The sequence below is a fragment of the Sparus aurata genome, chromosome 5, assembly GCF_900880675.1.
Source record: "Sparus aurata chromosome 5, fSpaAur1.1, whole genome shotgun sequence".
NCBI lineage: Eukaryota > Metazoa > Chordata > Actinopteri > Spariformes > Sparidae > Sparus > Sparus aurata.
The window spans coordinates 36,325,622-36,346,906 of record NC_044191.1 but is presented as its reverse complement, the minus strand read 5'-3'; the positions used below and the strand labels follow the sequence as shown (position 1 = coordinate 36,346,906).

General features: G+C 40.7%; 3 protein-coding genes across 6 annotated transcripts in view; 2 read left to right on the top strand and 1 right to left on the bottom strand.

Annotated features, from left to right (window-relative positions):
- The window catches only part of LOC115581332 (uncharacterized), a 29,642-nt gene extending 18,837 nt beyond the window's left edge, over positions 1–10,805 (top strand). The window contains exons 3-6 of the mRNA XM_030416339.1: positions 1,157–1,210; positions 1,365–2,009; positions 2,113–2,157; positions 5,972–10,805. Coding sequence (XP_030272199.1) covers positions 1,157–1,210; positions 1,365–2,009; positions 2,113–2,157; positions 5,972–8,835 — 3,608 coding nt within the window. The 3' untranslated portion in view covers positions 8,836–10,805. The remainder of the gene's footprint in view (positions 1–1,156; positions 1,211–1,364; positions 2,010–2,112; positions 2,158–5,971) is intronic.
- Positions 1–21,285, bottom strand: part of LOC115581335 (GTPase IMAP family member 8-like) — a 451,552-nt gene that overhangs the window by 314,581 nt on the left and 115,686 nt on the right. The gene's annotated exons all lie outside the window — the stretch shown is intronic.
- LOC115581323 (protein mono-ADP-ribosyltransferase PARP14-like) overlaps positions 14,787–21,285 on the top strand; it is a 36,502-nt gene continuing 30,003 nt past the window's right edge. For all 3 annotated transcript variants that reach the window (XM_030416305.1, XM_030416306.1, XM_030416304.1), the window contains exon 1: positions 14,787–14,820. In XM_030416305.1, the coding sequence (XP_030272165.1) occupies positions 14,802–14,820 (19 nt within the window). In that variant the 5' untranslated portion in view covers positions 14,787–14,801. The remainder of the gene's footprint in view (positions 14,821–21,285) is intronic.

The window sequence follows — 21,285 nt, the reverse complement described above, 5'->3', positions numbered from 1 at the left end:
GCTTCTTAGTCAGACTAAGGTGTATACATGCATCTTAAAAATCCTATCATAGTCGGACTAAGCCAGTAATTTGGTTTTCTTGAGTGTCATGTAAACGCACTGACTGCCTTCTCGAGCTAGGAGCGTTGTCTGTGTTGTCTGTGCTAGCTGCAACGTTTGGCATTGAGGTGGTAGCGGAGGCTGGAAGTGCTCAAAATTTGCACACAACTGTGCTTTTATCCAGGTTTCCACCTGGTAGTTTTTTAAAACTAAAATTTCCGCCCACCGAACCCAGCAACGACTTCTCATCGGTTTCCATTTCTCGTGTTGTGTCCTGTGCATCAGTATTACAGGTTTGCCGGGAACTCGTGCAACGAGCAACATTCTGCGCTGTTTGAAGTGCAAAAATAAATTGCGATTAAATGCGTTATTTTTTTTGGTTGCATTATTCTTTCTGTAATTAATTAATCAATCAATCATAATTAACGCGATAAAGTCCCAGCCCTAATACTGCAATTCCATAAAGTGGTTGAATTTAAACATGGACAGTTTTGTTCCAAGAGATATCCACCATTTATGAAAACTGGCACCTTTCTGTAGTTAGCTTGCATGAATATTATGATGAAATATAAATTATTATTGGCTTATATTATTAGTTATTGGCTACTGAACAGAACATTTTGTGGACAGCTGTCTGTGTTGTTTAACAGTGAACATCAGCTGACTTTTATTCCTGAAAGAAATGTTTGTGCTTTGGAATGAAACTCAGCAAAACACACTGTACTAAACGTGTGCAGCAGACACTGAGGTAACTTTCACAGGACCAGGTGACCGACCTATCAGGTACCTGATAGAGTTTGACGTGGTCGATCCAGCATCCTTTATATTCCTTCTGCAAACAGTCAGACATTTTCCTAATGTTGATACGCCAGAAAATAAAACATAAAGGTTTTTTACGAGTCCCAAATCTCGAGTCCGAGTCGTCCTAGGGTCACATTTAGATTGGGTCCCTGTTATGATTATGTCGGGTTCTGAATGTTTTCCACATGTTTATTTCAGAAGTGGTCCAAAGTTTTAGAGGACTGCATGAATGCTGACAGTGTTAGTGTCATGAGAAGGTCAGTGACAGATTAAAGAGGTTAATAAGTAAACATATGTTGTTTCCTCACATTCACAGATAATCTGTATCCTCTGAAGCGCAGCTGGAGTTATGAGTTCCTGCCACCTGACAGTGAGTCGAACTGAACTGTGTCATCCTGCTATTTAAGAACTCTGAGTTTACAGTATTTAAAGTTAAATTCTGTCAATAAATAACTGAACAGCAATGAAACTATAACTGAATAAATACAAATCTGTGTTTGTCCTTTTCTGCCTTTTCTCTCCAGTGTCTGAGCTGAGGGTGGTTCTGCTGGGGAACAGCTGGTCTCAGAGGAGTTCAGTGGGGAACTTCATACTGGGAACAACTGTGTTCAACACTGAGGAAGAACCAGACGGCTGTCAGAGATTCAGTGGGATGTTAAAGAAGAACAAAATAGTTCTGATCAACACCCCAGATCTGCTGCATCCCAACATGTCTGAAAACAAACTGACAGAACATGTAGAAACCTGTGTGAGCTACTCTGATCCTGGACCTCATGTGTTCCTGCTGGTTCTACAGCCTGAAGACTTCACTGAGAAACACAAACAAAGGCTGCAATCAATACTTGAAAAATTCAGTGATCGATCATTTGATCATTCACTGGTTCTGATATCAGCACCCAGAGAGGAGAGTCCAGGTCTGATGGAAAGATACACAAAGCACCCACCACTGAAAGACATGATCAGAATGTGTAGATACAGATTTCTGTGGCAGAAGGATCTTGAACATTTAGAGATGTTGACACGGTTGGGTCAAATCGTGAAGGAGAATCATGGAGATCACGTCAGCTGTGATGTGTTCAAGGAGACAACATCTTCTTTACCAGCTGATCATCAAAGTCCCAAACTAAAGGAAACACAAACATCCATCATCAGTGCTGTTAAAGCTGCTGGTAAGTGCAGAAACAATTCTGACAATGAAAACTTTGTTCACACAAATCATCTTTGATTATATTAGAACAGTAAGCAACAAATAAATGATGTCATCATTTTCAGGGCTGCATAATGCCGGAATCACTGCTAAAGACCCTTCAACTCACAGTAAGTAAATGATCACAATGCTAATCATTTGGATTTGCAGATAGAGTTTTGGGTGACATATTTTCTCCAGGAGGAATCTTAACACATCCCACAATTAAACCATCTGTTCAATTCAGATTCAGCTACTTTGCATCTGCAAATACACGCAGACATTAAAGGAACTAATGCTGCATTTTCCTTAAAATATCTTGATGATAAGTAAAAATTGTTTTAAAGGGCAGAACTTAAGATATGGCCAGAATTTTGTCTTAAAAAAAATAAAAATAAAATAAATAAATAACATTATCAACAGAGTGTGAAAAAACAACTGTGTTGACATTATGTCAAAGATGCAGAGGAGTCAAGAGTCCTCACAGTCTGTCCTCCAGTAGAAGTTCAGATACTTGTGTACAAACAGACTCTGGTAAAAGTAGAAGTACTGATTCATCTTGTTTACTCCAGTAAAGTAATAGATTACAGGCTCTGACATGTACTCAGAGTATCAGAGTAAAAAGTCTCCCTCTGAAGGACATTTGTGCTCAAAGCTAACTGAAGCTCACGTCATATTAATAGAATTCAAAGACTATTAAAGTTAAAGGTAGAATCAGTAGGATTTGTCCCAGCTGTTCCTGAACGCACCACAAAGACAGTTGATTGTTGAGTCTCATTCCCAGGACGTCAAATAGACACATGTTGGGTTGGTAAAGCGTCCCGAGCAGCAACAAAGAGAGAAAATCAGAAACTCTCTGCAGATACGAGACACTAACACGCCTTTTCTCCACATTCCAGTCTCCCTCTCTGTCTGTTTACGCCTTCTTACGGCTTTTACGTCTTTGTCTCGTCTCGCTGCGTCTGCCGTGCGTGATGTGCTCTGATTGGTCCACATCAGTCTGCTGATGCTGGAAAGTAAACGTGATGACACCAAATATAAAATAATCCATCAGATATTTGTGTTCAGATGTAGGGAGGGAAAGTCAAAGAGATACTCAAGTAAAGTACAGATACCTGATACATCTACTTAAGTAAAGTGACTAAGTATTTGTACTTGGTTCTTTACCACCTCTAGATGCACAACAGATTCCTCATCTGAGTTTGACTGAAGCTGAAGCATGTATGGTTGAATCTCTCTGCTTACTCTCACGCTAGTCATGTTGATGTACTTCCAGACCATTTATAGAATTACAGTGTTTCCCATAGGATCATGTGAGACTGTGGTGGGTGGATGTTGGACCCTCTAGGGGGGTTGGGGGGCATGCTCCCCCGTAAGATTTTTTTTTTACATTTTAAAGTTAAATGCATCAATCTGGTGCACTTTGAAAGCAAAATTAAGAGGCTAGATCTAAGAAGAACTGTGTGCTCTTGTACACAATTTAATCACAAACACATTGGTTGTATAGATACGAATGGTGAAAACACAAAATCAACTAGAGCATACATCTGAGCCATCAAAGAAATGAAGCAAAAGTGGTTACCTGTGTTGAATTAGTGTATTTTTTAATAAATAATTAAACTGTAAGCTAAATAATAATAAAAAATGAAATGGATTCGGAGGGTACACCATCTGTTCATCATTAGTTGCAGCCTTAAGGGGGAGACATGGCAGGCAAAAACATTTTGGGCTATTTTGCTTCCATAACATGTCTTCTTTCAGACTAGTGGAAAGAAAACATCCAAAATACACATTTATACAACTCTCCCTACATTCCACTCATTCCAACGATACACAGACAGCTGGGTCACTCGCTGCTGCGAGCGCAATTTTTTACTTTCACTTTCGTTTTTGGAACAGTTCACATATTGACATTTTGCTGGCTGTAGGACAGAGTCCTGCACGGGTCTTATTTGCAAACCTGCACCCAGCTGTATCCGCCATACTGAAAACCGCATCCGACCCATTTTCCAACAGTATCACAAATTACATTCCGCACCCAAGCCGACCCATTAAATTGATACCGACGCCCAACCCGCACCTGAAGCAAAATGCTGACGCAATTTTTAAAAATGAACGTAAGTAATGAAAGTGTGTATGAGTGTGCGCGCGCCACGTACAGCAAGGGGGGGGGGGGGGGGGGGGGGGGCAGAGCCGACTGACCGGGAGTGAGAGATGCTTTGCTGAAGCTGCAGCGCAAAACACAAGTTACAGATTTTTTCAGCTCACTCTGAGAATGTGGCGGCACAAATTAGACCATGGCGGGTCGCCACAGTCTAAGTAATTAATGGGAAACATTGGAATTATGTTTTTTTTTTTTTACTTTTTATGTTGGAAAACTGTGTTAAACAAAATATTAATCATAGCAGAAAAATGTGTCCTTGGGGAAAGTTCCTCTTTTCTAAATTGGAATTTCTCATGTAAAAAAAAAGTTTTACAGATAAATAATTTGGTTGGCCCAATGAATTAAACTACAACATTGGCCAAGCCTGTAGATGACTGATAAGATCTCCTCATGTACAGTTCCCTCCAAAACTATTGGAAAATTCCTTTATTTTGGTTGTACACTGAAAACATTTGGGTTTGGCATCAAAAGATGAATATGAGACAAGAGATCAGCATTTCAACTTTCATTTCCAGGTATTTACATCTAGATCTGTTACACAACTTAGAAGATTGCTTTATTTGTAATGGAACACCAACTTTTCAGGTGAGCCAAAGTATAGGAACAGATAGACTACAAATAGATTCAAGTGAATAATACTTAATGTTTAGTTGCAAATCCTTTGCTTGCAGTAGCTGCATCAAGCCTGTGTCCCGCTGACATCACCAAACCTTTGCATTCTTCTTTTGCAATGCTTTTCCAGGCTTTCAGCTTTCAGCCTCTTTCAGTTGATGTTTGTTTTGGGGCAGTTTCTCCCGCCAGTGTCCTCTTTAGAAGGTAAAATGCTCAATAGGGTTTTAACTCCTTGGTTGTTTTGGTAGTGTGTTCTGGTTTGTTGTCTTGCTGCATGGTGAGGGATCTCCTAATCAGTTTGATTCCATCTCTATTTAAATTGTCAGACAAAATGTTTCTGCAGACTTCTGAGTTTGTTTTGCTGCTGCCATCATGTGTTACATCATCAATGATGATCAGTGAGCCCATCCCAGAAGAAGCCATGATATTACCTCCACCTTGTTTCACAGTTGAGTTTGTGTCTTTGGAATCATGAGCAGATCCTTTCTTTCTCCACACAGTAGCCTTTCCATCACTTTGGTAAAGGTTCATCTTTGTCTCATCAGTTCATAAAACTATGTCCCAGAACTTTTCCTATAGACAGCTTTGTGGTCTTTGTGCTGTACACCTTTCTAACTATAAATGTGGTCTGCAAAGGCAAAACCCAAAGCTGAAACTGAGAGTTGACATTCAGTGCTATTTATTGTTTCAATAATCAATGGAATACGACACACCTGGGCAGCAAAAAACATTTGTCAGTCACATACTCCATTAATTTTGCTCACTTGAATAATGGGTGGGTTCAAACAAAAGGTGTCAAATAAAATCTTCTAAGTGTTTTAAAATCTAGATGTAAATACCTGGAAATGGATGCTGACATATTGATCTGTCGTCTCATATTCATCCTTTGATGTCAAACCCAAAGCTGGGTGGCTTAACCAAATTTGACCCACTGCTACACTTCATGCAAACGCCACGACCAAAAACTGTAAACCACCTGGCTGCATTACGCTCGGTGTAAATTCAGTCCCATGGAAGTCAACTGACACCCAGTGTACAAAATGTATAACAGCAAAGAGAAATATTAGGTTAAAATAATTAATGAAAGTCTTTTACAGCTCATATTGTGGTGTAAGTGTGGTGAGTTCAGCCTCTCATGTCATTTTATCTTCTTCTCTGTTGTATTACAGCATCTGGATTCAGGATTGTGCTGCTGGGAAACAGTGAGGACAAACAGACCAGACTTGGTAACTTCATCATCAGGGACCACGCTTTTAATAACCAAAAAACCAAGAAGTGTGTGGCTACGTGTGGAGAGTGGAGAGGAAATCCTCTAACTGTAGTTAAAACTCCAGACATGTTCAGTCTGTCTGTAGAAGCTGTGAGAAAAGAGATGAAGAGCTGCATCAGTCTTTGTCCTCCTGGACCAAATGTTCTCCTGCTGTTAGTGAAACCTTCTGAGTTCCCAGAGAAGAACAGAGAAACTCTGAAGTTCATCCTGAGTTTGTTTGGTCAAGATGCTTTTAAACACTCGATGGTCATCATCACACATGAGGGGAAGAAAACAAGTTTCACTGTGAATCAACTCCTTAAAGGCTGTGGACGAAGACACTACAACATGCCTGAAGACAACCACTGGTCATTAATGCAGAGGATTGAGAACATTGTCCATGAAAACAGAGGAGCCTTCCTCACCTGCAGTGAAGAGACCATCAGACCAAAGTCTGAAGACATGAGAGCAGCTTTAAACCTGGTTCTGTGTGGGAGGAGAGGAGCAGGGAAGACTTCAGCAGCTGAGGCCATTTTAGGTCAGACAGAGTTTCCTTCAGTCTCCAACTCATCAGAGTGTGTTCAGAGTCAGGGAGAGGTGTGTGGACGTTGGGTTTCCCTGGTGGAGCTGCCTGCCTTGTGTGGAAAACCTCAGGAGGAAGTGATGAAGGAATCACTCAGGTGTATCTCCCTCTGTGATCCTGAGGGCGTCCATGCCTTCATCCTGGTCCTACCTGTGGATCTCCTCACTGATGAAGACAAGAGTGAGTTAAAGACCATCCAGAACACATTCAGCTCTCGAGTCAATGACTTCACCATGATTCTGTTCACTGTGGAGTCAGATCCTACAGCTCCAGCTGTTGTTAACTTTGTAAAGGGAAACAGAGACATCCAGGAGCTCCTTCAGAGCTGTGGGGGAAGATCTGTTGTTCTCAACATCAACAACAAGCAGCAGATCCCAGAGCTGCTGGATTCTGTAGAAAAGATGAGAGCTGAAAGATCCACAAGCTTCACAAAGGACATGTTCACCAAAGCTCTGATGGAGAAGGTTGTAAAGCAGCAGAACACGAATGCAGAACTTAAAGCTGAGCTGCAGGATGTGAAAAGGAAAAATGAAGATGGAGGTGATGATGAACATCAGAGCAGAGAGTGTCTCAGGATGGTGCTGGTTGGGCGGACTGGTAATGGGAAGAGTGCAACTGGAAATACGATTCTGGGCAAAAAAAAATTCATATCTAAAGCTTGCTCAAGTTCTGTGACCAGGTCCTGTGAGAAAGCAACAGGAGAGATTGATGGACGACCTGTCGTTGTGGTTGACACCCCCGGCTTGTTTGACACAACTGTTAACAATAATGACACTCAACAGGAACTTCTAAAATGCATCAGCATGTTGTCTCCTGGACCTCATGTCTTCTTACTGGTGCTGCAGATCGGTCGATTTACACAGGAGGAGAAAGACTCTGTGGAACTGATCAAGAAATGCTTCGGCAAGAATTCAGGAGATTTCATCATCGTTGTCTTCACCAGAGGAGATGAACTGGAGGATCGAACAGTTAAGAGTTATGTGGAAGAAGACCGTGAAGGCTTTTTGAAAAAAGTGATAAATGACTGTGGAGGAAGGTACCTCGTCTTCAATAATAAGGATCAGACAGATCGCACACAAGTCAGAGAGTTGATGACAAAGTCAAACAAAATGTTGAGGGAAAATGGAGGCAGCTGCTACACCTCAGAGATGTTCCAGGAGGCCGAGACAGCGATACAGAAGGAAGTGGAGAGAATCCTGAAGGAGAAAGAAGAAGAAATGGAGAGACAGAAGGAAGAACTTCAAAGAAAACATGAGGAGGAAATTAAAACAATAAAGAGAAGGATGGAAGAACAGACAGCAGAAATTGAGCTGGAGAGAAAAACAAGAGCTGAACAACTTAAAGTAATGGAGGAAAACATTAACAGGGAGCGAGAGATGAGAAGCAAAGAACAGGAAATGAGAGACGAGGAGGAAAACAAAAAGAAAAGACAGGAAGAACTTTATAAACAAGAGTGGGAACAAAAACTTGAAGCAATGGAGAAAAAAATAAAGTCTGAATCAAAGGAAAAGGAAACCATCGACAGAGAGTTGGAGCAGAGCAGAGAAGAGATGAAGAAGCAACGAGTGCACTGGGAGAAAGAAAGAGAAGAATGGTGGGACAAACGATGTCAAGAAAATCAACAGAAACGACAAGACGAAGAAACAAAAATTAAAAAGCTCCAAGAAGAGTTTGACCAGGAAAGAGAAAAATATGAAAAGAAAAGAAAAGAAGAAGATCGAATCAGAAGAGAGCAGGAGGAGAGGGAGCGCAGAGAGTTAGAGGAAAAGTATAATAAAGAAATAAAAGAAATGAAGAAGAAGTATGAAGACGAGGCCAGAAAACAAGCTGAAGAATTCAATGAGTTCAGACAGAAATACACCAAAGACTTCACTGCTCTGGTAGAGAAACACATGGAGGAAATCCAGGAAATGAAGCAGAAACATCAGAGACAAATGACAGAGACAGAAGAGAGTCATGCTAATGAGTACAGTCTGTTTAAAAACCTCTCAGGAGACAAAGAAAAACATCTGAAAGAACAAATGGAGGGGCAGAAGAAGAAACAAGAGAGAGAAATGAGAGAGACAAGAGAGAGTCATGACAGACAAAGCTCAGGCGACAAAGAAAAACATCTAAAAGAACTGGAGGAGCTGAAGAAGAAACATGAACAAGAAACAAATGAACTAAAACAGAAATACAAAGACAAATGTGTCATCCTCTGATCTCCATGCTGACATCTTTGAACAGCATGAACATTCATGAATGTTTTGGACTAGGGGTGGAACGGTTCGCAAAATCCATGGTTCGGTTCATATCACGGTTTTGTGGTCACGTCTTTCGGTTCGGTTCGGTGTACACTGATCGTTAGGAAAATCCATTATGTGTTGTATAATCAGGTTAAAACTGAAAGAAAGAGGCAGTCTGACATTTGATACATGATTATGACAGTATTAGGTTAAAAGTAGGTAGATTCTGGCACTGCAAGAGAGGAGATATTGCTAGTTCCAACATGCTTTTCATTTATTTGGCAAAGAAAGTTATCTTTAACAAATGCTAAGAACAAATAGTTATTCACTGTCACTACTGTAATGTAATGGGCAGTCACAGTCAGGAAACTTTCAGTAGCCCTGGAGTAGAGCTGGTAAATACAGTTCCTTTTAAGGATTCGAGTCATGAGTCACTCACTAAACTGAACAGGGTTGTGCAAGTCAGTTGAGTAACTTAGTCAGTATTGACTAATCACCATGGAAACTCAGTCCTAGTCTCTTAACCACTAACGTAGTAAAAAACACATTGCAATAAAACATTATATACATGATTGGAAAAATAAGAGATACTAAAATAAAACAAAATAAAACAAATAAATAATAGAGTACTGAGGTAGGAACAGTGTAATTGGATAAAGTTCCCAAATAGAGATAATAATAAAAAAAAAAAAGGTAATAGCCTACTTACAATATACTACTTAATATTTATATTTAATATTTATATATAAATTACTTTATTTTGCAAAGACTGATCGACCTAATTTCATTTTATTATGCTACATCTGTACACCAAACCTACAGTAGCCTCTGGCTACCTGTAGAACATTGTGTAACATTATGTTATTTCAGAAGTGGAATAATGGCTTCTGTTGTACAACGACAGGTATGTGCTTTTCACGCTGACTGGAGGAAGTCTAACCCAGAGACTTCACTTGCTCATCTGGTACTTATTCAGGACGTAGCCGGCTGTTTGTGCTATCCTGCTCTGACTCGAGTCACAGGCGTTTCAGACTGCCGGAAACACAGCCGACTTGTAGCTTGCGAGCCTCTTCTTCTTGTTTACTGGTGGTTGGCATCCAGCTCCTCCACCTGCTGCTCTGGAGTGTACACGCTTCACCTCGTTAGTAAATGAGGAAAAGAAGTTGTGCGTGCCTATGAAGCGAACGGAGGAGATTTTTTTGATGAACTGTTTCACCACCCCTATTTTGGCCTGTACCTCAATATTTAGAGCTCAATCATTCAATCAATCAATCAATCAATCAATCAGTACATAGCTCCAGTTTACAAAACAATCTCATGACACTCTCCAGTTGGAGCCAGTCTAGAACATACACATTAATTCATTAATTTACAAAGACCCAACATTTCAGCGACAGCAGTGAGAAGAAACTGTCTGCTGGTGTTTCATCATGTTTCATCATCATAAATAACTATTTGTTTATAGATCAGCTCTCTGGTGGAGGCTCACCTTCACTTTTACCTGCTGTCCATTTCGTTGATAAATTCAGTGGTCACTGTGAGTCCATGTTTCTGATGAGCTCGCGTGATTTCTGTTAATGATTGAACTGCTAATGAGAATAACCCACACATATTGTTACTGCCACAACTTAACAGAATGTAAACTGTGTCATCCTTTATATGATCTAAATACATAATATATGTGAGTATTCAGAGAGCAGTCAGCTGTTGTTCTTTTGTCATCAACTGTATGATTCATTTTTGCATCACTATCACCTCCAGCGAGGAGGTTATGTTTTCTCTCATGTTGTTTCCACTGAACTTGGATGGATGACGGGTCTCAGAATCGACCACATTAACTTTCAGTGTGGCTCCAGATAAAGAGTAAATGATGAGTAGACTGTGTGTGAGTACAAGTTGATGCAGATCCAAATACAAATCAAGATCTAGCAGATTAAAATATGTTTTATTTGATTTCAGTTGCACCTTGGTGGAGGTATGCATTCTACTGAGTGCTATTGTTTAAGTTGATTATTATTTCAAGTGAAGTGTGATTGCATTATATACATGTTACTGCATCACCTACAGTCTTACTGAATAAATGTGTTGATAACCTGACTTCTGTGTCCTGACTGAGTCCTCACAGTCACAGAGCAGAGACTCAGATTTCAGTCTTGATGTTTTGGAGGTTGTGATTGTATACATGATCTTGTAAATACCATATAGTGCTCAAACAACCAGTTATACATGCAGTGCAATTATCAAAACAATGGAAAAGTTTGGAAGTATGTATCCTATCCAAACATTACAGATGAACACATAAATCTGTACAGTAGATGGTTCCAGTGATGCTCTGGGTGGTTTTAATCAGCAGCTGTAGAGCCTCCATGACAGTTTGTATTTGTTTATAATAACCTCTTTCACACTACCTTTTCAAAGCAGGTCTTTTTATGTGTCATACTGTATTTACACTCAGCACTGTGAACGTACTCACAGTCATACTCGAGTAAAAGTAAAGATATGATGTTGAAATATTACTTTGGTAAAAGTGCAAGTCAGCCAGGTGAAGAGTATCTGAGTAAAAGTCTTACAGTAACTTATATTAAACATATATAAGTATCAAGAGCATCAGTGAAGTTGATTATCGACTGATTATAATAATTTGTCTTATTGATGATCAAAATAAATTCAAAATGTTCTACTTTGGCTCTGATGCAGCATTCAATCTGTAGAGAAACTAGTCAGAGTTGAGAAGACAAACTGTCACCTGAACGCCTCACCATATTTAAAACATTCACAACATGACTCAGCTTCTATATTTATGATCGTCTGCTGCTCATGTGTAGACAGTGTTTTGTCCAGCAGGTGGAGCTCCAACATTAACTGCTGATCTGAAGTCAGTTTTACATCCTCTGATCTGTTTTTATTGAACTGCAATAGTTTCCCATATCAAGAGTAAATAGCCATCTGTGAGTTAAACACTCAAGTAAATCCCTAAGATATTGATTCAGTACAAAATTAACTATTACATGAAGTAAATCTTTTGTCTTTGATTATTATATTTTCATACAGTGTATAGAGAGACGTCTTCTTTTTTTACCCACATTTATGAAAATATGTTATCACTGAAGCATCATGTGATCACAGAGAACAATTCTATAGTATTTTAACTACAAATAACAAAATGTTAAACTTACCGTCTCTTCACATGGCGGGTGTTTGTTCTGTCACTACCAGCTCACCTCCTCTCTCCGTCATCAGTGAGCATCCTCCGGGCTGAAGTGAGTCCCACTCCGCCTCAGTCTGCAGGTTCCATCCATCTGTCCGTCCTCCTGGAGACACAAACACAATCTGTTAACAACATCTGCTAACGTTCCACTACCAACGGCCATTTAACGGTCACTGACAGCAGACTGACTACACATTTCAACAGCTGAAATAAATCACACAGAAGAAGATATTATCTCCTCCACAACTTCTGTGCTACCAAGATCCAACACAAATATTAAAATAATGACAAAATAATGAAGTAACTGGAGTGTTTGCTGGTTAACTGCTGATGTCTGGGTTAGCTAGCTTAAATATAACGAGTCATTGAACATCAAGCTAGGAACCTAAATGAATCCTCACATCTGCAGCAGGCTCTACAACTAAATACACACGACTAATACAGTCACAGAATCATTAATAACAGTCATTAGAAGCCCTGTGAACACAACAGAATAAAGAAAAAACGTTTCTACGTACCAAATGAAGATATTGACGGACTTTGACGGAGTTTGTTACAGACCGACATGTTCCGTCTGACTGCTCATGAACTTTGGGGTTCACCACTCAAGTCTGCAGGGGCTCCACAAGATGGCGCCCGTCCCAAAGAAACGGACCCTGATCAGAACAAACTGAGAGAAGATCAATGTTACTGCAAACACTTTGTCACCAACAGGATGAAGTAGCTGTAATGTGTAGTAACCAGGTTAGCCTTGTTCATATAATAATGATGTTAAACAAAGTTATGAAGTAGAATTCAGACCGTTCATGTGTCTGTTTACTGAGAGGAAGTGATGACAGTGAAGCAAACACTTTCACTTTCTGTCGTTAAGGGCGGCGGACAAGTAACGGGACATCACGACGAATTACAACTAAAGGTAAATACCAACAATATATACAGTATAAAATCCATCAGTGCTGTAGATCAATAGAACGGATGATTCATCAGAGTCAGCAGCTGATGAGAGACGATAATCACTCTGATCAGAGTTACTTCACTAACTGCGCAGGTCGCTTCTAACGGCGGAGACGCTCAAAGTGAATCCAACAGGCTCAGCAGGAAATATGATCAATATGTTTGAACTGTTCTCAAGTCTGTACACTTCTACTGGAGTTCAGGTGAATCAGGCTGTGAATCTGAATCTGAATCTCGTTTTGTCTGCATGCACAAAATGTTTATATCACTTTAATATCAACTTACAGCATCGCCATTTTGTAGGTCAGGAAGTTATCACCGTTAGACGGATGGTTTGTCTTTACAGGCTCAGTTTGTGTGCTGTGTATTGATCCAACTATACATCTAGGTCTACATACATATACACATATACAGACAGCGTGTAGTGTTATTTATTGAAGTACCAGACTGCACCTGATAAGACCGCGCGCGTGTGTGTCGGCGCACGTGACGCGCACATCTCTGTAGTTTGTGTCAGCTGGCTGTGAGCTGCAGCTTCTGTCCTGCAGTCCTGCAGTCAGACTTGTATGAACACTGAGGTCGTGCAGGTCTGCTAGAAGGAGCAGCATTAAGGAGGAATTAGAGAATGTTGTTATTAAACATCAGAATCAGAATCAGTGTTCCTGTATCTGCTCACTGACCCAGAACAGACCGCCTCTCTGTCATGCAGGACTTTATATGATCCTTCCTGTGGAAACTCATTTCCACCAGCTGAAGACAAAACATGATGATATCTGTTCTCATGGTAAGATATGGTTATGAGTTAAAACGTCACAATGATGAGTTTAGTGCTGACAATTTATGTCATAGTTTTATTTTTGTATCTCAATTTGAAGTTTTATGACTTTAACCCATATTACAACTTTTATCTCATCAACATTTGCATCTCATAATTAGGATTTGACCTTCCATCACATAACTTTGACTTTTTTATTTTAATCTAATAAATTCTCATTCTGGCTTAATCTCTCAAAATTATGACTGACATGGGAATATAATATACATATAACTTAGTTTTCATGGTATGGTAATGTTTTTATGGTAGCTATTTTTGTCACTGACAGTGTGAGAGCAGAAACTCTGGACATGTCACTTTTCAGTACAGCTCAGTAGTTTGTTGGCTCAGGTTTTAAATGCAGTTGCTGTTTCTGTAACTCTTGTGTTGAGTGTGTCGCTGGGTGACATGCAGCCCTGATACTGTACAGCTGAGCTCCTTACATACAGTTACATCACAGAATGTAACAAGTGGAGCATGAAGAGCAACTAAGACTCATCACTTTAATATTTTAACATTCTACCAGATGTTTTAAACTGTGAACATTTTATTTCCTCACTTCCTCACTCCTGTGTACAATTCATGTGGATGTGGGAGTTCTTATCCAGGAAAGAAACTGAAGTAGCTCAACTATATTAAAAAATAATTTCATCAGAAAGCCTTAAAATCTACAGACTGTAGACTCAGGAACAAATAACATAGGTTACATGATTCTATAGATGTAAAAGTTAAATTATAATAATAATTTTCAGTATAAGGTAATTTTCAGCACAGGCCTTCACATTGTCAGCTGTATCCAGCTGATGGGTTGTTGGGTTGAATCCCCAGTGGAGTTGTGAAGGTGAGCTCTGTAAACAGGCTGGTGTGTGAGATGGTTTATGTTCTGATCATTCCTCCTGCAGGTTGTTACTGCAGCAGCTGCTCTCCAGCTGAACCAGTCTCTGACGTTTCCAGCAGAGTGACGTCATGGCGGCTGCAGCATCAGGTGAGTCCAGTCAGACTTTATTACTCTTTGACTGAATATTACATTTGGTGGATTCACATCATAAGACAGTGTGATGTCTGAATCATCTGCTACAGGACTTATAGCAGGACACCTAAAGTAAACCACAGCAAGCAGTTTGTGAAGGAACTAGTGTGAAAGCTCCATGTTAAAAATGTGATACTTCACTGAGCTGCTGTTAGATTTGTTTGAAGTGTTTTTATTTCAAAGGGTGCAGAGCCAGCAGAGTTCCTCTGGGTGGCGACAAAACATTAAAGTGTCACAAGCTGCTGCGTGATTTTGTCAGGTGCAGCTGTATTTAATACAGTATTACAGGAAACACCTGTAATGATAACTGTAATAAAATACTTTAAAGTCTGTGTAAAGCAAATTCAGCCATATTCTTCTTAACACATTAAAAAGGTCATAAATATATTTCCTTAAAACATGTAAAAAACCATTCAACCATTTAGAATTTTATTTTGGAGCTAGGCTCACCATAGACATAATATACGTAGACGCCTCATGACGTGCTGGAACGTAACCCGGTGTCGCCGCCATCTTGGTTGGGTCTCCTCACTGTATGCTAGCACCAGAGTCAATCACAATCAATGGAGAGTGAGCAACTATGCCCGTATTTTGTGCAGTTTTCGGTTGCAATAACCGCCGCAGTATTTTTAGCAGATCGCGGGGGATTACCTTTCACAAGTAAGATTTAAAAAAAAAAAATGTTTTAATCATTTTTGTGACGGCGCCCTGTATCATAACTAAAGCTCTGCCGTTTGTAACCGTGTGAAAATCCAGTAAAAATTCGGGGAGTCAGGATTATTGTAGTTGTGGATAGACCTTCCTCAGTAGAAATAAATGCAGGGGGGGCGCATTGGGGACCCATTCAAGATGGCGGCCGTGCTGATACGTCAGCTCCAATGAGGTGTCTACGTATATTATGTCTATGAGGCTCACAAACTGTGTTTCAACATTTCTGTGTTCAGGATTTTATGGGCGGATCAGAAACGCGGCCATGATTTGCACAAACCCGGCCACGCTGCGGAAGCGGTATAAATACATTCAGCGCATTAGCTTCGGTGGTTTTTCCGCTCGCTCTCGAGTCTTGGATAGCATCTCTTAGAATAGTTTGCAGCTAGCTAACCAGTCAACCAGTCAGCTAAACAGTCATGTCTCCTCCACATCGCTCGTGCATCTTTCCTGGATGCCACAGTGTGCAGGGTGATGGCGCCTTTAGCTTATTTAAGTTTCCTAAGGACGACAACGTAAGGAAACGGCGGATCAATTTTGTCAAGAGGAGCTACTGTGGAGAGTTTAAAATCACCACCATCACCGTCTCTGCAGTGTCCACTTTACCCCCGATAGTTACAGCAACTGTCACCAGGTAAAGTCTGGATATCTGCAGAGTCCGTTGACGCTGGTCACTGGGGCCGAACCGACCCTCTCTGTCCCCGGCTTGCATCCTCCCGTCCCGCCGACAGCACACGCTCTCATTTCCGCCGCTGGCATTATGTGCCCGCCTGCGACCGTCCCGCCGACAACAGGTCTCTCATCCGGCATTACGTGCCTGCCAGAGAGTGTAAGTAGAGTTTAGAGTCTCTGCCCGGGCCAATATTTCCTGTCAATATCCTCGGCCGGGTCGTGCCGGCCCTTGATCAAGCATTTGTGTGTGTGTGTGTTTTTAATAACTCAAAATAATGACTGTATTTCCAGCTACAAAAGTCACATCTCTCTCCTCCCTCCGTGTTGTTTGTGCTGCTGCGTGGTTTTACACGTGAGTGAGTGTCCTCGTGCTGAAAACGTGACTTCTCACGCACGTGACGTCACTCCCTGAGACGCAAGAAGAAAGCAAAAATATATATTTTTACTAAGGAAAATGATAGTAATAATAGTAATGCACAGTGATTTGAATAAGTAACTTTAATCTGATTAGTGGTTTGGAAATATTACCACGTTAGATTACTCCTCACTGAAAGAAGTGGTCAGATTAGAGTAACGCGTTACCGGCATCACTGATTGTGTAGTTTAAGTGCAACATGGAGCTTGAGAACGTCAGTTATAACAGCCCATGTATTAAAAAAATGTCAGGTTTAAATCGGGCTCGGGCTCATAATTACAGTTAATGTGGGCCGGGCCGGCTCGGACACAACGTGCTCGGCTCGGGTCGGTCGGGCTTAATTTGTTTTGGGCCAGATCTAAGTTCTAAGTGTAAGTGTGTGCTTAAGTAGGTTATAAATATTGTACATTTGGGTAATTGAATGCATTTTGCTGAAGGTGCAAATCCTGAAAGTGATGTTACATCGTGCATCCTGTCATGCCCATGTAATGTTAGCAAATGTTATTGCATTTAATCATGACATGATTTGGCCTCATTCCCTGAGCGGAGTCCATCTGACAGCACAATGATAATCTACAGGTGATATTTCATCTGCACCAATATATCTATGACAAGGAATTATATGTAGACTGGGGTTTTACGTTTGTGTGTAATGTAAAACATGGACTGTGAGGAACGAGGCTGAGCACTATCAGTGTCTGACTCAGAGTCAGTTTCATGGCTCTGATGTCTCAAACAGGTCGGGCTGGGTCCTCCGATGACGCTGCTAGCTTCCATTGTTACTGTAGGTTACGTCCTTGTACAGTACACGGAGGAGGCTCCTCCCTGCGTAGGCGTGGCTCCAGCACCTCTAACTGACACGCCCCCAGCGTTTCACAGCAGAGAGAAGTGCTTGTTTTTCCATGATTTTGAGACCTAATTTTATATACTTGGCAATTTTTTTTAATCTTTCAAAATTTGGCTCAGTGGTCAATGACACATGTTTCTGTGGTGTGACAAACTCATAACACAAATTTATTTCTGCTTTACACAGACTTTAATAACCTGAAAAGCACAAATAGGAGGATACCATTTTAATTTTACCTGATTATTTGGCCTCACCAGCATTCTGAACGGACTCCGACTTGGATCACAGTTATTGTGGTCTAATCAGGCCTGGTAGGGTCAAGTCTCAGGTCTGTGTACCAAACACACATATATATATATATATATATATATGTGTGAGAAAGCAGAATCGCAACACAAGTTCCTGTCCAGATCCAGCCCTATGAGTAACAATAAGTAGCCCCTTTCACACAGAGACGCCGCATGAACACCACAGGTGGTTCACCAATTTTCCGCCGATGGTTATTCACACAGAGCGAAGCATCTCCGTCGTGAATTCACACAGAAAGCCGGCGCTGCGGCTCCTAAAGAGGCGTGACGCGTGTCACTAACCCTGTCAATCTCGCAGGACGGAGGCTGTTTTCCGAAAGTTCACTGAAGTCTCGGTCTGGAGGGCTGACAGTCGCAGAGATTTTTTCTCATCACGAACACTCGGTGAGTTAAAAGTTTTTTGCCGGTGACAGACGCTGTTTTTCGGGCAGAAATGTTGCGTGGAGTCGGTAGGACAGACAGGAGGACGGACACTTCTCCACTATATCTGTGGTATCTTTTTCCTCATATAAGTTGCCAAAGACAATTACAGTTACTACGTTTGGTTCTGTAACGTTGCTTTGTGGGAGATTTCTGTTTATTAAGTTGAGTGAGGGACCTGTGCAGTTATCAGACTGTACACCTCTGACACCCTCTCCATATGCGCAGCTGGCTCATCCATTCACACTGGTTCAGTTTCCCAGTACTGCGCCTCTGATACTATCAGACGAGTATCATACAGAAGTTATTGAAATGTTACAAAAATAATTTTATTCTAAAAAATCGAGGTTTGTATCAAACCGTGGGTCAAAAATCGTGATAAATACCGAATCGTGAGTTTGGTGTATCGTTACAGCCCTTATATATGTGTGTGTGTGTATATATATATATATATATATATATATATATATATATATATATATATATATATATATAAATGCACGGAAACTCTGTCTGTCTGTCTGTCTGTGTGTGTGTGTGTGTGTGTGTGTATGTGTGTGTTGGTCCAATATCTCTGCAGATCAGGATCAGACTGACCTGAGACTTTCAACATGGCTGCTGCGTGGTTCAGTGGTGTGCAATAAGCATTTGTTTGGACTGCAATGATACCGTGAATATATTATTTCATGAATGCTTTACAAAATCCGCCGAGCATTGTCCACCAGAGCCACCACAGTCACGTGCGCACCAGAGCCAATCACTGCAGAGCTCAAGCCCACGCCATACCTTAAAAAACAAGCGGATTTATACCTGCAGCGGCGCGAGCTGGACCGGGATTTTGCCGGCGGTTCGTTCCGTTCTGTTCTGTGCATCTAAACTGACTGTTGTGGATTAACGAGACTAAACGAGTCCGGACCGAGTCTGTTCGGGTCTGAGGAGATCCAGAGACGCGCGGACAACAAAGTGGAATCAGAATCTGTGGATGTTCATGTGTAGCTAGCCGCTAGCTAGCTGATAGCCGCTAGCCGCTAGCTACACGGCCCACCACCCGAGGCGACGGACCGGACGCATCGGCACGTCCAAAACCGGACCTAGGGTAAATAATGTCTGCCACGCTTTTTCGCGAACATTGCCGTCACGTTTGCTTTGTGTCTGGTGCAGAAAGAAACGGTAAAAACAGGCTTTTGTCACGAAACTGTCCAAGCAGCAAGTTTGGTTGTTGAGGAACAGGAAGTTTTGGGAGGGACCTAGGCGGATGATCGATAGGCAACGACGGTCGGACAGCGAGTTTTGAGAGTTGAGAGATTTGTTACATTTAGCGTGTTTGGAGTGTGTAGTTAGTGTGTTATGTAGTGTTTGGTGTAATGTGTTTAGTGAGTAGTGGAGTCGTTTTTTCCTTTAATGAGTCAGAACAATGAGGAGAAGCTGAATGTGGAGCAGGCAGTGCAGCTCTCAAGGAGCTCAGGCAGACCTGAGCATTGCCTGCATTTAAATGTAAATAGTTACATATAACTTTGTACATTTTTTAAATGTATGCACAAATTTAGCAAATAACAATTTATATTTGCATTATAAGTAAAAAAAAAAAGGTTTGTTAAACTTATTTGTGGTTTTCACAGTAAAAAAATCTAACTTTTTCTACTCGGATTTTATGTTTTTTTTTGTGATTTTAGGTCCATTGTGTTAATACAGTATGTCAAAATAAAAAAGTAACTGTACAGTCACACATGTGAGGTTGTGCTAAAAATAATGACACCAAGTAAGTTTTTAAGGCGAAATATAATGGCAAAATCAAAAATAGTCAAAAACAGCCAATTATACCCTGGAATATCGGATTTCACAACAAACCTAAATATCCCTGACATCCCACCTTCAAACACAGCCTCATTTGGCCATCCATGAAAAAGCTCCTTAACCTCCCACTTTTCTATAGGAATACACTTTTCTTACGGGCACTGCACTAGTATATAAAAATCTCCTTCTCACCCTGGTAGGTTGGTATCTGTTAGGGTTGTCATGATACTAAAATTTTCAACTCGATACCGATAATCAGGAAAATATTCGATACTCGATACCATTTTCGATACCACAAGGGTTAAAAAAAGACCCCAAAATTTAAAAGAAATATTTTTATTAACAAGAAATGCAAAAATAACCTCTGTTACAACATGTAACAATTAACAAAACCACACGTTAAATATTCATAATAAAAAACAGTTGTGCAAAAAAGAAACTGCAACTATAACACGTCTGAGGTAGTGCAAAAAAGTGTTCCTTCCTTGGCTATGCTTTACATACATAACAATAAACTAAATGACACTAGCCAAAACAGTTAACATGAACATTACACTGTTGAAATGCTGTATTCTCAGCAGCTGCACCTGTTACAAAATAAGTCTGAAACTGAAAAGTGCACATAATTATTCAATCACACAGTGTTCATAAAGTGCATTGTCCTCTATTCTGCACTCTAGATAAATGACTGTTTAGGTACTGGTGGTAACACTGGCCTGAATTTGCTTTGCTGTTTGCAGATTTTTTGCTACAAATACAAGCATGTCAATGTGTTCCTCTGTAAGTCTTGCCCTTCTTGGGCTGCAAATGAGCCCTGATGTACTAAACACACGCGCTGAGGCACAACTTGAAGCAGCTATACACAGGTATTTCTTGGCAGCGTGGGCAAGATGAGGTAAGGTGCTCTCATGTGTTTTCCACCATGTTAGGGGGTCCTTCTCCGCACTCTGCTCAGGCATGGTTTCATATAATCTCAACTCATTCCTGAGCCTGCATTCTGGATCCTCATCTGTGGATGCTGTTGGTGTATCATCTCCATGTTGTTTCTTTCTCTCCCCCTGTATGTTTGATAAAAGTCCCTTCAGATCTGTTCTGGATTTCTTTGAAGGCTGGGTTGCAGATGAAGGAGATGTTTGCAAACTTGGGACTCTCTGAGTCTGCTGCAGACCTTGCATATTATCCACAAGATGCAGTTTTACTAAATCTCAAACCAGCTATCATATATCATGCCTAAAAACAGAATTTTATGGATTTTC